This window comes from Salmo salar, chromosome ssa01 (assembly GCF_905237065.1).
Source record: "Salmo salar chromosome ssa01, Ssal_v3.1, whole genome shotgun sequence".
Taxonomy (NCBI): Eukaryota; Metazoa; Chordata; class Actinopteri; order Salmoniformes; family Salmonidae; genus Salmo; species Salmo salar.
The window spans coordinates 19,553,023-19,572,319 of NC_059442.1; the positions used below are offsets into that span (position 1 = coordinate 19,553,023).

The 19,297-nt window shown below is 46.1% G+C and overlaps 2 protein-coding genes across 3 annotated transcripts in view; one reads left to right on the forward strand and one right to left on the reverse strand.

The window, feature by feature from the left end:
• The first annotated feature begins 3,406 nt into the window (after window positions 1-3,406).
• On the forward strand, window positions 3,407-4,957 carry LOC106572116 (gap junction alpha-10 protein). The gene has a single exon (XM_014146011.2). It carries the CDS (start codon window positions 3,407-3,409, stop codon window positions 4,955-4,957), a length of 1,551 nt encoding a protein of 516 aa, XP_014001486.2.
• A 1,036-nt stretch (window positions 4,958-5,993) lies between these two features.
• LOC106571989 (transcription regulator protein BACH2) overlaps window positions 5,994-19,297 on the reverse strand; it is a 53,026-nt gene continuing 39,722 nt past the window's right edge. For both annotated transcript variants that reach the window (XM_014145706.2, XM_014145788.2), the window contains exons 2-5: window positions 17,574-17,849; window positions 11,651-13,228; window positions 9,374-9,580; window positions 5,994-8,713 (exon numbers count right to left, since the gene is read on the reverse strand). In XM_014145706.2, coding sequence (XP_014001181.2) covers window positions 8,201-8,713; window positions 9,374-9,580; window positions 11,651-13,228; window positions 17,574-17,837 — 2,562 coding nt within the window. In that variant the 5' untranslated portion in view covers window positions 17,838-17,849 and the 3' untranslated portion in view covers window positions 5,994-8,200. The remainder of the gene's footprint in view (window positions 8,714-9,373; window positions 9,581-11,650; window positions 13,229-17,573; window positions 17,850-19,297) is intronic.

A 19,297-nucleotide genomic window follows, 5' to 3' on the forward strand; every position in this document is an offset into this window, starting at 1 on the left:
AAACCCTTTGGAAATACCTGTATTTCTGCATAAATTTGTCATCGAATTTGATCTGATCTTCATCTAGGTCACAACAATAGACAAACACAGTCTGCTTAAACTAATAACACACAAACAATTATACGTTTTCATGTCTTTATTGAACACGCTGTATAAACATTCACAGTGCAGGGATTTAATAACTGGTTGACCCTCCTTTGGCAGCAATAACCTCAACCAAATGTTTTCTGTAGTTGCGTATCAGACCTGCACAACGGTCAGGAGTAATTTTGGACCATTCCTCTTTACAAAACTGTTTCAGTTCAGCAATATTCTTGGGATGTCTGGTGTGAACTGCTCTCTTGAGGTCATGCCACAGCATCTCAATCAGGTTGAGGTCAGGACTCTGACTGGACCACTCCAGAAGGCTTATTTTCTTCAGTTGAAGCCATTCTGTTGTTGATTTACTTCTGTGTTTTGGGTCATTGTCCTGATGCATCACCCAATTTCTGTTGAGCTTCAATTGGCGGACATATAGCCTAACATTCTCCTGCAAAATGTCTTGATAAATTTGGTAATTCATTTTTCCGTTGATGATAGCAAGCTGTCCAGGCCCTGAGGCAGTAAAGCAGCCCCAAACCATGATGCTCTCTCCACCATACTTTACAGTTGGGATGAGGTTTTGATGTTGGTGTGCTGTGCCTTTTTTTCTCCACACATAGTGTTGTGTGTTCCTTCCAAACAACTCAACTGCAGTATCCAGGTGCACTTTTGCAAACTTCAGACATGCAGCAATGCTTTTTTTGGACAGCAGTGGCTTCTTCCGTGGTGTCCTCCCATGAACACCATTCTTGTTTAGTGTTTTACGCATCGTAGACTCCTCAGAGATGTTTGCATGTTCCAGAGATTTCTGTAAGTCTTTAGCTGACACTCTAGGATTCTTCTTAACCTCATTGAGCATTCTGCGCTGTGCTCTTAGTCATCTTTGCAGGACGGCTACTCCTAGGGAGAGTAGCAACAGTGCTGAACTTTCTCCATTTATAGACAATCTGTCTTAATGTGGACTGATGAACATCAAGGCTTTTAGAGATACTTTTGTAACCCTTTTGTAACCCTCAGCTTTATGCAAGTCAACAATTCTTAATCCTAGGTCTTCTGAGATTTATTTTGTTCAAAGCATGGTTCACATCAGGCAATGCTTCTTGTGAATAGCAAACTCAAATTTTGTGAATGTTTTTTTACAGGGCAAGGCAGCTCTAACCAACATCTCCAATCTCGTCTCATTGATTGGACTCCAGGTTAGCTGACTCCTGACTCCTCTTAGCTTTTGGAGAAGTCATTAGCCTCGGGGTTCACATACTTTTTCCAACCTACACTGTGAATGTTTAAATGATGTATTCAATATAGACAATAAAAATTCAATAATTTCTGTGTTATTAGTTTAAGCACACTATGTTTGTCTATGGTTGTGACTTAGAAGAAGATCAGATAAAAAAATGTATGACCAATTTATGCAGAAATCCAGGTAATTCCAAAGGGTTCACATACTTATTCTTGCCACTGTATATATATATATATATACAGTGGCAAGAATATATATACTGCTCTTACTGGCTGCATCATGATGCTGATTTCTAATGCAGTTGTCTTATCAAAATAAAAGATGTGAAATTCTGCATTCAGATTCTGTAAACAAGAAAGAAAAAAGTAGGCAGCCAGTATGATGTAGAAAACTGCCCACTACCCTGACCTTTCACTGCCCCCACCTTCCACTGCCCTGACCTTCCACGCCCTGAATTTCCACTGCCCTGATGTTCCACTGCCCCCATCTTCCACTGCCTTGACCTTCCACTGCCCTGACCTTCCACTGCCCCCACCATCCACTGCCCTGATCTTTCACTGCCATGACCACCCACTGCCCTGATTTTCCACTGCCCTGACCTCCCACTGACCTCAACTTCCACTGCCCTGACCTTCCACTGCCCTGACCTTTCACTGTCCTCACCTTCAACTGTCCCCTCTTCCACTTCCTTGACCTTCCACTGCCCTGATTTTCCACTGCCCTGACCTTCCACTGCCTTGACCTTCCACTGTCCCTACCTTCAACTGCCCCCCACCTTCCACTGCCCTGACCTTCCACTGCCGCCACCTTCCAAAGCCCCACCATCCACTGCCCCCACCTTCTACTGCCCTGACCTTGAACTGTCCCCACCTTCCACTGCCCTGACCTTCCACTGCCCCCACCTTCCACTGCCCTGATCTTTCACTGCCATGACCATCCACTGCCCTGATTTTCCACTGCCCTGACCTCCCACTAACCTCAACTTCCACTGCCCTGACCTTTCACTGTCCTCACCTTCAACTGTCCCCTCTTCCACTTCCTTGACCTTCCACTGCCCCACATTTCTACTGCCCCACCTTCCACTGTCCTTACCTTCCACTGCCCCCCACTTTCCACTGCCCCCCACTTTCCACTGCCCCTACCTTCCACTGCCATGACCTTCCACTGCCATGACCTTCCACTGTCCTCACCTTCCACTGCCCTGACCTTGCACTGCCCCTACCTTCCACTGTCCTGATCTTCCACTGCCCCCACCTTCCACTTCCCTGACCTTCCACTGCCCTTACCTTCCACTACCCTGACATTCCACTGTCCTCACCTTCCACTAACCCCCACCTTCCACTGCCCTATCCTTACACTGCCCCTACCTTCCACTGCCCTGACCTTGCACTGCCCCCACCTTCCACTGCCCCTACCTTCCACTGTCCTGATCTTCCACTGCCCCCACCTTCCACTTCCCCGACCGTCCATTGCCCTTACCTTCCACTGCCCTGATTTTCCACTGCCCCTACCTTCCACTTCCCTAACGTTCCACTGCCCCTCACCTTCCACTGCCCCACCTTCCATTGCCCTGACATTCCACTGCCCCGAACTTCCACTGCTCTGACCTTCCATGGCTGACTTTCCACTGCCCACCTTCCACTGTCCTTAGCTTCGACTGCCCCCCACTTTCCACTGCCCCACCTTCCACTGCCCCGAACTTCCACTGCCCCGACCTTTCATTGCCCGAACTTCAACGGCTGACTTTCCACTGCCCACCTTCCACTGCCATGACCTTCCACTGCCCTGATCTTCCAATGCCCTGACCTTCCACTAACCTGACATTCCACTGTCTTCACCTTCCACTAACCCCCACCTTCCACTGCCCTCACCTTCCACTGCCATCACCTTCCACTGTCCTGACCTTCCACTGCCCTGACTTTCCACTGCCCTCCATTCATTGCATGATGATTATAAACATTGTATGTTTTCAGTTGTAGTTATAAACTAACTGTTAAAAGAAAATATATGCAAAATAAATCCCTCTGGTCTCTCTCTCTCCAGTGTGAGGACATGTTGCAGTAGAGACCAGTGAGCTGTGAGACCATGGGGGACTGGAACCTGCTGGGCAGCATCTTGGAGGAAGTACATGTCCACTCCACCATCGTAGGAAAGATCTGGCTCACCATCCTCCTCATCTTCCGCATGCTGGTGCTGGGCGTGGCGGCCGAGGACGTGTGGAACGATGAGCAGAGCGAGTTCATCTGCAACACGGACCAGCCGGGTTGCAAGACCGTCTGTTACGACCAGGCCTTCCCCATCTCCCTCATCCGCTTCTGGGTCCTGCAGGTCATCTTCGTGTCCTCACCCTCCCTCGTCTACATGGGCCACGCGCTCTACCGCCTGCGCGCCCTGGAGAAGGAGAGGCACCGGCGGAGGGTCCAGCTGAAGGCAGAGCTGGGGGAGATGGAGGCGCTGGTGGAGGAGCACAAGCGCATTGAGAAGGAGTTGAAGAGGCTGGAGGAGCAGAGGAAGGTGAAGAAGGCTCCACTGAGAGGGTCCCTGCTGCGGACGTACGTCATCCATATCCTAACACGCTCCGTGGTGGAGGTGGGCTTCATCATGGGCCAGTATATCCTGTATGGCATCGGACTGGAGCCTTTGTATAAATGTGAGAGGATGCCTTGCCCCAACAGTGTGGACTGTTATGTGTCAAGGCCCACAGAGAAAACAGTGTTCATGGTGTTCATGATCGTCATTGCCGGGGTGTCTCTCTTCCTGAACCTAATGGAGATTTCCCACCTGGGCATCAGGAAAATCAAACAGACTCTGAAGGGAGACAAGTACCCAGCAGACAATGACAATTTGATTTACAAGCTGAAGAAGAACGCGACGATACAGCATCTGTGTGTGATGAGGAACCTGTCTCCTCACAATGCGCCCCTGACTCAGACCATCTTCAAAGTCATTCCTGAGAAGGACCTGGACCCAATGGACCCACCTCCCCACTACATACCCAACCATGAGGTGCCCAGGCACAACAGCATGGCTTCAGGCCATTATCTTGCCAACTGCACTGGCCTCCAGCCCCATCAGCAATACCAGCAGCAGCAGCATCAGCAATGTGAGCCCAGCCAGGGGATGATCCAGACCCTGCACCTCCAGGGAGCCCCAGAGAAACAAACCACCGCCATGGTGGACCAGCTCCCTCAAGCCTATAGAGGAGCTGTCTTGAATGGGGATAGTGGGCCCAGGAACCTGCAGGGCCAGTCGATCCATGAGGACCCCAACTTACACCCCCAAGACCACTACCAGCCCAGCCACATGGAAGTAGTGTCTATGGCAACGCACAGACCCAGCATCATGACAACACACAGACCCAGCTTGGCTCTGAGGGACACAGACCTGGAGGAGGAGAGGAGGGACTCCATGGGCAGCGACTTCCTCTTCCCCAACCCAGGAAGAAAGCAAAGCTTCAAATCTCGTATGCCCTCTGAGAGCATGTCCACCATCAGTGATTACAGTAGCAACTCTCCACGGAGCTCAGATTCCGAGCTGGGCGACATGGTGGACATGCCAATGATGCCACCCCCTGGAAGGAGAATGTCAATGGCAAGTAGAGCCAAGAGACAGGCAGCATCTGACCTGGTGGTTTAGAGAGCCATTACCACTGTGTAAAATGAGCTTATAACAACATTGCATAAGAGTATGACTCAAAGCATGAGAGAGAGCGAGAGAGAGAGAGAGAGAGAGAGAGAGAGAGAGAGAGAGAGAGAGAGAGAGAGAGAGATCATCACTCCACCTCCACGAACCAGGGGGGAAGACTTCACCACTGTAACTAGGAGAAACAGTGAAAAAGCGAGGGAGAAAGAGAATGCTAACATTGTGAATATTTTGTCTAGATTTGCCCAGTAAAGCTGCAATAGATACCTTTGAGAGACTGCATAGACATTTTTGAAATCTTGCAGATAGAAAGTCATGATGACTAGTGTCAATGTGTTATCTATAGCCTCTCTCAATCCCACATGTTTTCTCTCTTTCAGAGTGTATTCTTGGACATCTCCTCTATCATGAAAAAGTGAAGAGGGACGAGAGCAAAAATAGACCCAGGAGTTGCCTACGAGTGAAACAACACACAGGAGATATCAATAGCACTGCACCCATCATTGATTGGCTCTCCAGATTAAATTGGGCCAAAAACAGCCACCAACCCATGCCAAGTCACATGTGGGCATAGGCAGTGCTGTTTCCCCAGTGTATTTTAAATTCAAAGCACCTCATTAAAATGCCTACAATCTCCAAATGAGTGACATTGTATGTGGTTGATTGTGGCAGAAAGGGAAAATGATTATGCACATCAAGAGGAACGTGTGAAGTGTGAGCACTTAAAATTATTGTGATAAATGAATGTTGGTGAGCATGCAAACCATGGAAAATGTAATCTTGTCCCTGGAAAAACTTTTCTATGCTTATATAGAGCATTCACTTTTATAAACCTATTATTCAGTTTGAACTTTTTTAAGTTAAACATTCAACAATAGATTCTTATGAGTGTGTAGTTGTTTGATATACAATCTTAATTCATGACATTAAATGCTTATTTACTAAAACTGAAAATCACTTTTTTGTCATCGTCTTTGATGGGTTATTTTTTAGATATATCATAATTTTACAGTAAAAAATATACAAAGAATTGGCGCATGCTATTTGTTTTAATCCATAAACAGAAATTGCGTCTTGACAAAAAGTTTTCTTCCAAAACATTTGCATGTCAAATTAACAAAAACAACAGTTACATAATATTTACAATATAACGAACTTTGAACATTAAAAGCTAAAAAGGGAAAAGTGAAACAGCTGATATCTGTCGTCTTGCAATTTACTCAAATTACACATTAAAAATATCTCACCAAAAATCTACAAATACAATAATAACCATAGAAACAAAACCACACACAACGTATTCCAACTGTACAGTCCTTGACCCAAAATGAGAGGTATGCAGAATTGCAGGTAGATAAGTGTAAGAGTCCATTATGTTCATGAGGCATAACCTCTGCATACACTCAGGCTGGGATTCAATCAAACCTGCACTATGGAAAAATAACATTGTTAATGCACATTAAGAGAAAATGCGATTAAGTTTTTCCCCCAACAAGTAAACATTGTGGTTGTACTGAAATCAGTCATTTCTTTCATAGTATGGACAGAACGTTATTTTTCCACGGTACGGTTTTAAATTGACACCTTCCGTTCCCTTTCACGTGAGTTTGGCCTATGAAACCTCTAAGGCAAGACTTGGAGCTGCATTTGTCAAACATACGTTTAAAATCTTGTGTGAACCCATCATCCACTTACAATTGTATGTTCCATTTTAAAAATCGTTAAAAACCCAAACTTATCAATCCAATGATGCAAAGTCTCTTGTCATGGAAAAATCCTTAAAAAACACAAACATGTTACACAGACTTTTGTAAACACTTTTACCTCTTTAAACGTTTGCTTAATTTGTACTGAATAAGGACATTGTGAATCATAAAACACAGAAAAGACTTGTCTTTCATCCAAATTGTCAGTAAAAACAACAACCATTAAAAATCACAAGAATCAATGTTAGGAAATTTACAGGCCAACATTTTGTGCCAACAAATCAGCCCCACAGAAACGTTGTCAAAATAAATAACTGAACATGTTCATATTTATTTTTCAAATTCAAAAATATCAAAATGGGGTGATCGGTATATTCAGTGTACTCAGAGTAACAGTACATTCTGTGGAGCTCTGTCATTGGTACTTCATACTGTGAGGAAAACTAAAGGATGTCAATTGAAATTCCCAGAATGTGACATTGGAACGTTCCAAGAGAAAACAACAAAGAAACCACTAATCTAACCATGACACATGCTACAGAACGATCTTCCACAATGGAATCATTTGGCATTACCATGGACCAATAACTATCTAAGCATCTCTTTGAATTAGTATTCAACATTTCACATGATAATACACCATTAGGAATACTGGACAAGTTTAGAGGATAAATTGCACTCTTATATTTAAGGATTATCAAACCAGGAATATGTGGTGACTTCCACCCCAATTCTTTAATACATCTGATTTACACTAAATGTAATGGAAAATACCTCAGAACAAAATATTACATTTTCACCACGTACATTTCTACCCCTAAAAGAGCAATATGGTTTAGATAAGAATGATAGTCTTTGACACCATTCATATTTGTTGAATATAATTTAAGTAAGTACTTGGCTTGGGAGTTTTTCATTTCTAAGTGCCAATGTCAATGCATTTGCTAGTGTAAATGCATTGTTAGTGTAAATTAGATAGATTACCTCTTGAAGGTGCTGAACGGTGCAATACGATTTTGTTTTTCTTCTATTTCCCACTTTAGCTACAGTATGTTGATTCCTTTCTTTCTTTCACCATAGATGCTACTGTGTGTTAAAGGCAAAAGAGGAATGTACATAAACAATGCAGGAAAAAGAAAGTGAGAAATTAGAACTGAAGGAAACTTTGCATATGAGAGTTCATTCTACTCGCAGCTGTATAGAATAACTCTTCAGATGTACAATTTGAAATTAAATAGCTTTTTACAGAGACATTATTGAACATTATTAAACATTCAGAGGAATTCCTGAGTTTATACTCCCATGATGGGAGAGAGTGAGGGTGAGACAGAAATAGAGAGAGAAAGCTGCCAGAGCAATGTTGTATGGAGTTTGATAACTCCAAAACACCTGTTTAACAGTATTGCTGATAAGACAACTGTAGTGTCATCCTTTAAAAAACACAGAGAACAAATGTACTTCAAACTTTATACATATCAAGGTAGAGATGTGTGTCATAATAACAATAAAAACACACCCTGTTACCAGCTATTCATTTTCCATTGCTAGCTAGATACAGATCCTGTCTGGGCTGTTCTTCTGTTGTACATTTCTCAGTCATCTCCTGAGAGAAGTCCACAGAAACAGTGGGGCTACACACACCCGTAGATGCTCCAGGCTCCAGGGAAGACTCAGGGTCCTCCTGCCCTAGGACAGACACATCTATCTTCCCACCGCCCTGCCGCCTCTGCCCAGGGCCAACGGCTCTCTCCATGGGGCTTTCAGAGGGGCAGGGGGACTTGACCTGGCTGCCCTCTGAGGTGGGGGAGCCTGGGTTGGAGGTGAGGTCGATGCTGGCCGTGATGGAGATGCTGTTGGTGGTGGCAGTAGGATCTCTGGACCTGTGTGTAGGGAGCAGAGCGTGGGTCTTCTCGTGGTTCCCCTGTACCTCCCCGCACACCTCCTGGGACACAGCTTGGGACAGGTAGGAGAGGTTCTGCCACAGCTCACCCATACACACCTTCAGCTGGTTCCTCTCACTCAGCAGCTTGTCCTTGTCATGCACCTGCAAGGACACACATACAGTACATGAATGTTATGGGTACACTGAGAATACACACACAGCTTACACACATTGAATACACACATAGCTAACACACATTGAATACACACACAGCTTACACACATTGAATACACACACAGCTAACACACATTGAATACACACACAGCTTACACACATTGAATACACACACAGCTTACACACATTGAATACACACACAGCTTACACACACAGCTTACACACATTGAATACACACATAGCTTACACACATTGAATACACAACCAGCTCACAGCTTACACACATTGAATACACACACAGCTTACAAACATTGAATACACACTTAGAGAATCCATATGTACACAGTACATAACCACAAACACACAGACAGCCACATGCATAAGGAAACACAAATAAAACCTATTTTTTTAAACTGACAGTACGACAAATGCTAACAGTAGAGATTCAACTTTTTATTGTATAATAAGTAGACCTGAGTCTTGACATTTACATTTTAGTCATTTAGCAGACTAATCTAGAGTGACTTACAGTAGTGAGTGCATACATTTTCGTACTAGTCCCCCGTAGGAGTCGAACCCACAACCTTGGCATTGCAAGCGCCATGCTACCAACTGAGCCACACAGGACCGTTAAAACAGTGTATGTACCAGTCTGTGTATCTCCACCTCCAGGTTCTGGATGCAGTCCAGCTTTCTCTTGCGGCAGCGCTGGGCGGCGATGCGGTTCTTACTGCGCCGCCGGATGTCGTGGATGAACTCCAGCTGCTCTGAGGTCAGTTTGTGCATCTTTATCATGATCTGGAAGTCATTACGCGGAAGATTGGTGATCTGATCCACCGGGAAAGGAAGTTTGACCTTAACAAAACACAGAGGAATGCATTAGGGATATACAGTAGTTTCTACCTGGTGTACAACTTTCTTGTCCATGATACAGCAAGCAATGGACATTTGTCCTCTTCTCTCATTACTCAACTCCCCCAGACAGCATCCATCTCACACAGTTGTACCCACCCAGCCCACTAGGTGGCACTGTTATTCTACCTCTAGTAGATGGTCATAGCCTGTGCATGGTACTCCACTTATTTGAAATCAATCGCTTACAGTGTAATAGACAATAACTGTGGGACAAAATTATTCATTTACTTACAATTGACACAAACTATTGTAAAAAAAAAATACAGATTGACTGATGTTCTCAAATTGATGGTTGAGATACAATAAAGTTCTCAGTTTACGTCACAAGGAACTCCTCCAACGTCTGCATGATGTCCCCATTTGAAAGTGCTATCATTCAGTGTTTAATAATGGGTCAGTATACGCTGTGTGACGTTCTGCCATGTGACGTTCTGCCTTGTGTCTCACAGAGAGTTGGGTAGAGGCAGGGGACTGAGGGAGTGCTCCGTTTCAGCTGTGATCTTGGGGGGCCTTCTCTGTCTCTCTGTGTCTCTCTCTCCTCTCTCTCTCTATTGTTCTGGTTTCTCTTTTTAACTCTACATCCCTCCAGTCAGTTCATTACTCTGCTCTGTGAGTGGGCCAGCACTGACAAGATGACCTCATCTGTGTCAACTGGTGTGTGTGTGTGTGTGTGTGTGTGTGTGTGTGTGTGTGTGTGTGTGTGTGTGTGTGTGTGTGTGTGTGTGTGTGTGTGTGTGTGTGTGTGTGTGTGTGTGTGTGTGAGAGTGCGTGCGTATTATATGGGCCAGGTTCTGGCCCTGGAGGGGGCTCGCCTAGCGCACTGTCCCAGTTAGGAGGGTCTAAACTGGGGGAGGGTGCCAGATGGTGGAGGGTACAGGGACACCTGTCCGTTCTGTCTGAACCAAGTGTCAGCGCTGAGAACTGCTATGAGCATATGGAGACACATGAACACGCACACATGCACACAAACACACATTTCAGCTCCTTTTCAGACTTGAGAGAAAAAAATTGCGACCGCATTAAGCCTCATTATGAACTAAATATAATTCACTAAAAAAATGACACCTCTACGGAACTCTACCTACCTGAGCATTATATCCATTGCCTTCCATTCATCTAAAAACAGCTGTGACAAAAAGCTCAATGATTCTGTCTATCACTGTTTGTGTATTTTCAGCAGTCATTCATGTTATTACATGAATCTCTTTCCCACTCACACCGTTCCACCAGCCTCTCTCTCACTGACTCACCATCGGTTCTGAAATAAAGCTGATATAGATGAGCTAATAGAAGACGCTGCTGATTGTATGTGAGTCTCTCAGAGCGGCTGAACGACTTCAGCCCACAGTGTAGCACAAGAAGAATTGTCTAATTTCTCTCTACACAGCAACATGAGAGATGGAGTGGGCGCTTAAGCATTGCCATGGCAATCCCTGCAGTTCTCTTAAAGTAAACAAAGAGTTTGAAATCAAGGTCTTATCCTTAGAGGCTTTCGGCTGTGAATAGAGGAGGGATGTTGTATGGACGGATGGTGTGTGCATGGATGGGCCATGACTATAGCTTTAGAGGTGAACAGCATCCATGACATTTTGTCAAACAGAAATCTCACAGATGACTAAGACTACTACTGTTCTAAGCTCTCCAGGCTCTTCTTCCCCAGAACAACAGTTGTTATATACTGTACAGATAACTCGTCTATTAAATTCCCTGTCTCTCTCTCTCTTTCTGTCTTAAGTCTTCACCACTGCTTTTTTAGCAGGTCATAAAGAGGACTGGTCCTAGCTATTTGTTCAGATATTTATCCCTTTTGGTTTTAAGAAGTAACTCTGACAACCATCAAAACATAATTATTACAACACAGTTCATCTTCCCAGCCATAACACTAACCGTGTGGTATCTCTCTGACACAGTAACATTTTGTCAGAGCAATTTTAGTTGTTGGCAAACCCCATTGTGAATAGTACAGATCACAATTTCAATATGTAGTATAGATAGATAAATTATACTGACTTCGGGACCTGGCTCTCTGGCAGGGCCAGACTCACTGTCTCCCTCTGAGAAGGACCCGGATTCATCACTGGAGTTGGCCCCATACGACCGTTCACACTTGATCTTGGTGCGGCCCTGAGAGAAGATGGCTTCCCCTACCACCATCCCACCGTGCTCCCTCTGCTCCCCCACCAGGCAGCGAGCCAAGCCTGAGCCCGACACAGAGCATGGGGAAGAGGAGAACTCAAACTGGGGCAGGCTGGAGGGCGAGTCCCCACTGCCCCAGTCCTCCAGGTAGGAGAACGATGAGCAGGAGCTGGAGGTGCGTGTGCGGGTCTCGCAGGCAGGGGAGCAGGGGGAGATCTTTATGGGCAGAGGGCAGCTGGTGGTGGGCCGCGGCCGGCAGGCCATAATAGGCAGGGGGTCCTGGAGGGCCGTGGGGGGGGTGGTGGAGGAGGGTAGGGGAGAGTATGTCTGGTGGAAGGGGAAAGACTGACTAACATCTGTCCACAGGGATTTCGAGGTGATCTCCAACAGATCTTTTTCCAGAGACTTCCGGTCAGAGTAGGATTGAGACGGTGTTCCCAGATGGTCACATACCCCGAGGGAGAAAATGACGCTGCTGCGGCGATCCAACTCTACTTCCTGTTTGTTGACTCCGTCTGAGACAAGGGGCTTCATTGCCATGCCCTCTACTAGCCCCTCTATGTCTCCAACAGAAGATCCCACTGTCTCTGCAGACACCGCCCTGAGGTCCCTTCCACCCTCCGCCTGAGATGCCTCCCTGTCTCTGTCCCTGTTATGGGCTAGTGAGAGTCTGTTGGTCAGTAGCTGCTGGGTGAGAGGAGTGGAAGGTAGGGTGCTGGCTGGGTTGTTGAGATCCAGGAGGCCCCTCTGGAGGTAGGAGTGCAGGCAAGATGGAGAACCTCTGCTGGGGGGATGCGCTGAGGGCTCCGGCCTCCCCACCAACTCCATCTCCAGGACATTCTGGCTATCCTCTGACAGTCCTGGGGGGCTCTCCTCTCCCTCGCCCCCGGAGCGGGGCTCCTCTTTGATTCTGGAGGGGGAGAGGGGGTGTGTACCTTGGTGGGTGCTGCTGGTCTCTGAGCGGCCTGGGGAGGCTGAGGCATGGCATAGTGACGAGGCGGCCGAGGTGACGCTATCATCGTCCTCGTTCTTTCCGTTGTGCTTGGCGCAGGCCTGCTGGTACTTCCTGTATTTGGGGCATTGTGGGAGGTCAGAGGTCAGGCTGCTGGTGAGGGGCATGAGGGTCGAGTGATTGGGTCGCCACCTCGTCGCAGAGGATGATGTCACTCTGGGGGTTTCGGACGACGCGGAAACACCACCGTCACCGTCCTCCTCCGTGATGAGGTCATCTGTGTGCGCCGATGGCGGCAGCTCCTTGCGACAAAGGCCATTGTTGTGATCAGTCGTGTCGCTATGCAGCTGGGCCTGTAGAAAGCGGAAGCAGGAGTCTTCTAGGTTGTGAACGCCCAGGAAGTCAGCACAGCGGATCACCTCATGGATGTTCTCTCTGCTCAGAACCAGTTTGGCTGTGTAGGCAAACTGTAGCAGCGGGGCAAACCCCCTGGCTGTGATCTGATGAGAGGAGGAAACACAGTGTTATCTGTTGTGTTGTTACTGGTCCTGGGGATTTCGTGTGGGGACTGTGAGAGTTGGGAAAAATCTGCTGCTTACACACACAGTTAAACAAACCCTGGAGTGTGGACTACACATTCATGTTTTATTTTGACACATTTTGACAAAAAATTGAGATGGGAGAGAGAGCAAACTAACTGGAGCACATCCCCTCCCACTCCCACCATCATCCCAATGAGTGCCTAGGGGCGCATCCCTCTCTGAAGGTGAAAGTCACCCATCCTTAAAATATGCCTCTCACTTGTTGTCCTCTCCCCCTTCAGCTCACCTACTCCCCCATCCTCTCCCCCTCCTTTTCCCCTCCTAGCCCCCTCTATCCTCTCCTCTCCCCATCCTCTCCCCTTCATCTCTCTCCTGTTCTCTCTCTTAGTAGCTGATAGCCAGCAGGCCTGGTGTATGTGTGTGTGTGTGCCCATGTGTGTGTGTGTGTTTGTGTGCGCAGTGTGTGCTTGCCTGTGTGTGTGTGTGTATGTGTGAGCGCAGTGTGTGCGTGTGTGAGCGCAGTGTGTGCGTGTCTGTGTGTGTGCTGTGCGTGCTTGCCTGTGTGTATGTGTGTGTGTGTGTGTGTGTGTGTGTGTGTGTGTGTGTGTGTGTGTGTGTGTGTGTGTGTGTGTGTGTGTGTGTGTGTCGGTTGCTGGGGGGGAGGTAGAGTGCCGTTAGAATGCTGAGTGTTCTGAGGGTCTATTTTCAGCTAGTGTCAGCAGCTGCCTCATGTGCCTGCAGAAGCATGTCTTTATGAACACACAGAAGATTGTCTTATGAACACACAGAAGATTGTCTTATGAACACACAGAAGATTGTCTTTATGAACACACAGAAGATTGTCTTATGAACACACAGAAGATTGTCTTTATGAACACACAGAAGATTGTCTTTATGAACACACAGGAGATTGTCTTTATGAACACACAGAAGATTGTCTTTATGAACACACAGAGGATTGTCTTTATGAACACACCAGAAGCATGTCTTTATGAACACACCAGAAGCATCTCTTTATGAACACAGAAGATTGTCTTTATGAACACAGAAGATTGTCTTTATGAACACACAGAAGATTGTCTTTATGAACACACAGAGGATTGTCTTTATGAACACACAGAAGATTGTCTTTATGAACACACAGAAGATTGTCTTTATGAACACACAGGAGATTGTCTTTATGAACACACAGAGGATTGTCTTTATGAACACACAGAAGATTGTCTTTATGTACACACAGAGGATTGTCTTTATGAACACACCAGAAGCATGTCTTTATGAACACACCAGAAGCATCTCTTTATGAACACAGAAGATTGTCTTTATGAACACAGAAGATTGTCTTTATGAACACAGAAGATTGTCTTTATGAATACAGAAGATTGTCTTTATGAATACAGAAGATTGTCTTTATGAACACACAGAAACCAGACAAGCCTCTTTTAATGTTACTACTGTACCAGCCCTTCTAATGAGGACAGGGAGAGAAAGAGAAAACAGAATGAGAGAGAAAACAGAGTGAGTGAGAGAGAGAGAGAGAGAGAGAGAGAGAGAGAGAGGAAGAGATTGCGAGAGATACTACAAAGCAAAAAGGAGGCAAGCGAAAGGATGGATAGACAGAAAATTATTGTGCGTGAGAAAGAGAAAATCCACACTACAAAGAGACCGGTAGAAGGAGAGGGGATGTCTGTAGAGAAAGAGAAGAGAGAAAATAAGCAATGCTTTCTAGTCATTAGATGATGGATTTTGACATGTAAAGTCGTTGATAGTGATTACTGTATGAGGTAGAGTCAAAGAGACATACAGTATTAATCAAATTGACAGATCTAGGACATTACATGCTAATGGAGGCAGTGGAATGTGGGCCGGGGCTGTTCTGCCCACGATTAGTTACAGAGGCAGAAATATAATGTATCACTGATTCTAAAAATTCCCACAGGGTTTTCAGGAATCCTGCCAACACTATGTACACAAGCAAAGGAATGCTAAAGTGTGATAACTGAGCAAGCTACCCGGCCGCCTCACTCCATCTTACCCCCTCTTACCCCCTCGTTCTCCCCCTCTTACCCCCTCTTACCCCCTCGTTCTCCCCTCTTACCCCCTCGTTCTCCCCCTCTTACCCCCTCGTTCTCCCCCTCTTACTCCCTTTTACCCCCTCTTACCCCCTCGTTCTCCCCTCTTACCCCCTCGTTCCCCCCTCTTACTCCATCTTACCCCCTCTTACCCCCTCGTTCTCCCCTCTTACCCCCTCGTTCTCCCCCTCTTACCCCCTCGTTCTCCCCCTCTTACCCCCTCTTTCTCCCGCTTACCCCCTCGTTCTCCCCCCTCTTACCCCCTCTTTCTCCTTCTTACCCCCTCTTACCCCCTCGTTCTCCCCCTCTTACCCCCTCGTTCTCCCCCTCTTACCCCCTCTTTCTCCCGCTTACCCCCTCGTTCTCCCCCTCTTACCCCCTCTTTCTCCTTCTTACCCCCTCTTACCCCCTCTTACCCCCTCGTTCTCCCCCTCTTATCCCCTCGTTCTCCCTCTTACCCCCTCGTTCTCCCCCTCTTACCCCCTCTTTCTCCCGCTTACCCCCTCGTTCTCCCCCTCTTACCCCCTCTTTCTCCTTCTTACCCCCTCTTTCTCCTTCTTACCCCCTCTTACCCCCTCGTTCTCCCCCTCTTACCCCCTCTTTCTCCTTCTTACCCCCTCGTTCTCCCCCTCTTACCCCCTCTTTCTCCTTCTTACCCCCTCTTACCCCCTCGTTCTCCCCCTCTTACCCCCTCTTTCTCCTTCTTACCCCCTCGTTCTCCCCCTCTTATCCCCTCGTTCTCCCTCTTTCTCTTTTTCTCTCTCTTTTTCTCTCTCTCTCTCACACTCTCTCAATTTCAATTCAATTCAAATTGCTTTCAATTCAAATTGCTTTATTGACATGACATAACAATGTACATATTGCAAAAGCGTACTTTGGATATTTCATGTAAGTTATTAATTGACAATATTAACATAATTAAAATAATAATAATATTAAAGATTTTCAATGGGGCAATCATTAACAATAATAATCAAGAGTAAAAATAACCATACAATGGACAATAATAATGGCATAGAGAACATGCAGGTTGATTGGTCTGTCAGACACTGTCCCTCAACTTATGGCAGGCAGCAATGTAGTACGCTGCCAACACACAGCTCTCTGCGTCCTCCCCCAACAGGACGGGAAGCCTATTCTCATCAGAGAGGTCTTTTAAATCTTGAATATGGGTTTCAAATTTGGGGAAATTACACTCTCTAATTGTTTATATTTTTTTACATTTTGTCAGGAAATGCAGCTCCGTCTCAGGTTCTGCTGTTGTGCAGTGGTTGCACAGCCTTTCCTCTACAGGGAGCCAGGTTTTCCTGTGTCTACCCTTCTCAATGGCAAGGCTGTGCTCACTGAGCCTGTACTTTGTCAAGGTTTTTCTAAGGTTTTGTACAGAAACCCAGGTCAAATAGTTTGCCATGGTGTACTGTCCATTTAGGGCCAGATAGCACTGTATTTTGCTTTGTGCTTGTGTTTCCCAATAGGTAGTGTAGTTTTGTTTGACTGTGTTGTAATTTGGTTTTTATTCTGATTGATTGGGCTTCAGTGTGTTCAGTGTGTTAGTAGAACAGGTTTGTGAACTCAGCCCCAGGACCAGCTGGATGAGGGGACTGAGGCTTCAGTGTGTTAGTAGAACAGGTTTGTGAACTCAGCCCCAGGACCAGCTGGATGAGGGGACTGAGGCTTCAGTGTGTTAGTAGAACAGGTTTGTGAACTCAGCCCCAGGACCAGCTGGATGAGGGGACTATTTTCTTTGCTCAGCTCTTGGCATTGCAGGGCTTGGTAATGATATGAGAGGGGATCACTGTATTTTAGATGTTTCCAAAACTTAATTGCTCTTTTTTTCTGTTTTTATTATTAATGGACATTGACCTAATTCTGTCCTGCATACATTGTTTGTAGTTTTCCTCTAGACATAGGAGAACCTCTCTCTCTCTCTCTCTCTCTCTCTCTCTCTCTCTCTCATACAGACACATGAACACAAAAGAGAGTGTATTTTGAGACTCAATAAAAGTCTAGATTCTCTCTCCTTCTCTCTCTGACTGACACGCCCATTTTACCACACTAGGACGGGTCTCTGAATGTAATGGAAGGGCTGTTATAATATAGCAGCATAACAGTATAAAAATGGCCACGCCGAGGGGAGCCTAAAGTCTGTCAAGTCAAGTCAGGTAATTCATGCTTTCTCAGGGTGTTACCATAGACATACATATACAAGTGCATCATTGGTCATTACTCACCTTGTCAGACAGGCTGATGATTGGCTCCTGCTCGGGTTGTGTGTGTCCCAGCAGCACCTGTAGGAAGTATCTGCTGCTGGCAGCCAGGACGGCCCTGTGGGCCCTGATCTCTGTCCCCTCCACCACCACCGTCACATCACACAGGATGTTCAGCCGCCGCTGGTCCTCCAGACTCAGCAGCACGTTGGCACAGTGCACCGTGGACTCATACACGTACATGGGTGTCTCCCTGGACCCAGCGTGGGCCCCCTCATCCAGAGACATCCCGCTTACACCCTGCAGAACAAACACACACACACACAGAGACAAGACATTGGTTGGATGCACAGTCAATGGACGCCAAAGATGAAAAGGACCCAATTACTTGGAGGTTGTAGAAATGCCATTTCTTATATATGGAGAAAATAAAACGTTCTCTCTCTCCTCCATACGCGTACATACGTGTCCATGTGCATGCACTCGCACACAAAATTGACAGGGGACATACCACAGGAATGACAAACCTCAAACATCTTTCTATCACCTCTCCGCCAATAGCTTCAACAGAGAATCCCAGATTCAACACCTCTTCAAGGCAACCTGACACACATCATCTGGTACTTCCTAATAGGATACAGATGTAGTCTCTGTACCAGTCTCTCTTGACCCACATTCATAGCTCAGACGTTCATGGAGATTTGTAAGCAGGCTTGTGAGATTACTAGCCTACTGCACAAACAGCATTATCTTGTTGTGTGCTGATACCTAGGTAAGGACAACGATGACATTAGAGATAAAGGCTGTAACGAGCTGTTTGTTTAGAGCACATTGGAAATCATCCAATGTGACAATAAAAGTATTGAAAATTAATATATTATGTATGTGCAGGAAATCTTAGTCGGTGCCACTCAAAATGGTTCCACATTGATTCAAAGAGGTGCAATGCAAAGCCTTGCACTGTGCTCACCTCAACACTGTCCCACTTAAAGCTCCTGTAGCCTATAGTACAGACAGCTAAAGCTGCAGTCTGTCTGTCTGAGCCCAGGAGTGTGTGTGCACCTGTGGTTGTGTGTGTGTATGTGTGTGTGTGTGTGTGTGTGTGTGTGTGTCTGTGTGTGTGTGTGTGTGTGTGTGTGTGTGTGTGTGTGTGTGTGTGTGTGTGTGTGTGTGTGTGTGTGTGTGTGTGTGTGTGTGTGTGTGTGTGTGTGTGTGTGTGTGTGTGTGTGTGTGTGTGTGTGTGTGTGTGTGTGTTTGTGCATGTCCGTGTGTGTGTGTATGGACTCATCAGGCTTGGAGGGCTTTCTTTCTGCTGAGTCATAGTGTTGTAATGTGCAGAGCCTGGAGCCAGTGGCCTGCAGCAGAGGAACAGACTCCTGGTGGGAATCATCTCAGAATTCTAAATCTGCTATTCACCATCAGGTTTCCTTTATAACTAAAAGAGACCCAAACACAATCCAAATCAAAGGAATATGGGAGAGAAGGCTCACATCATCATCATCATCATAAAAGGAGGAGGATCAGACTGTAGGCCTCTTTGTATCTCAATAAAGAAACTGTGATGCTTGCAGATATTATTAATAAGACACTTTGGTGTTCCTCTCCTCATAATAGTTTAGTTATTGCAGAAGATAGATTTTAGCACTGATGCGTTTTCTCCTGGTCAACATTTAACATCTAGTGTATTTCTCTAGTGCAGTGTTGTTCAGTATGACTACAGTAATACACCTTATTCCATTCATCAGAAT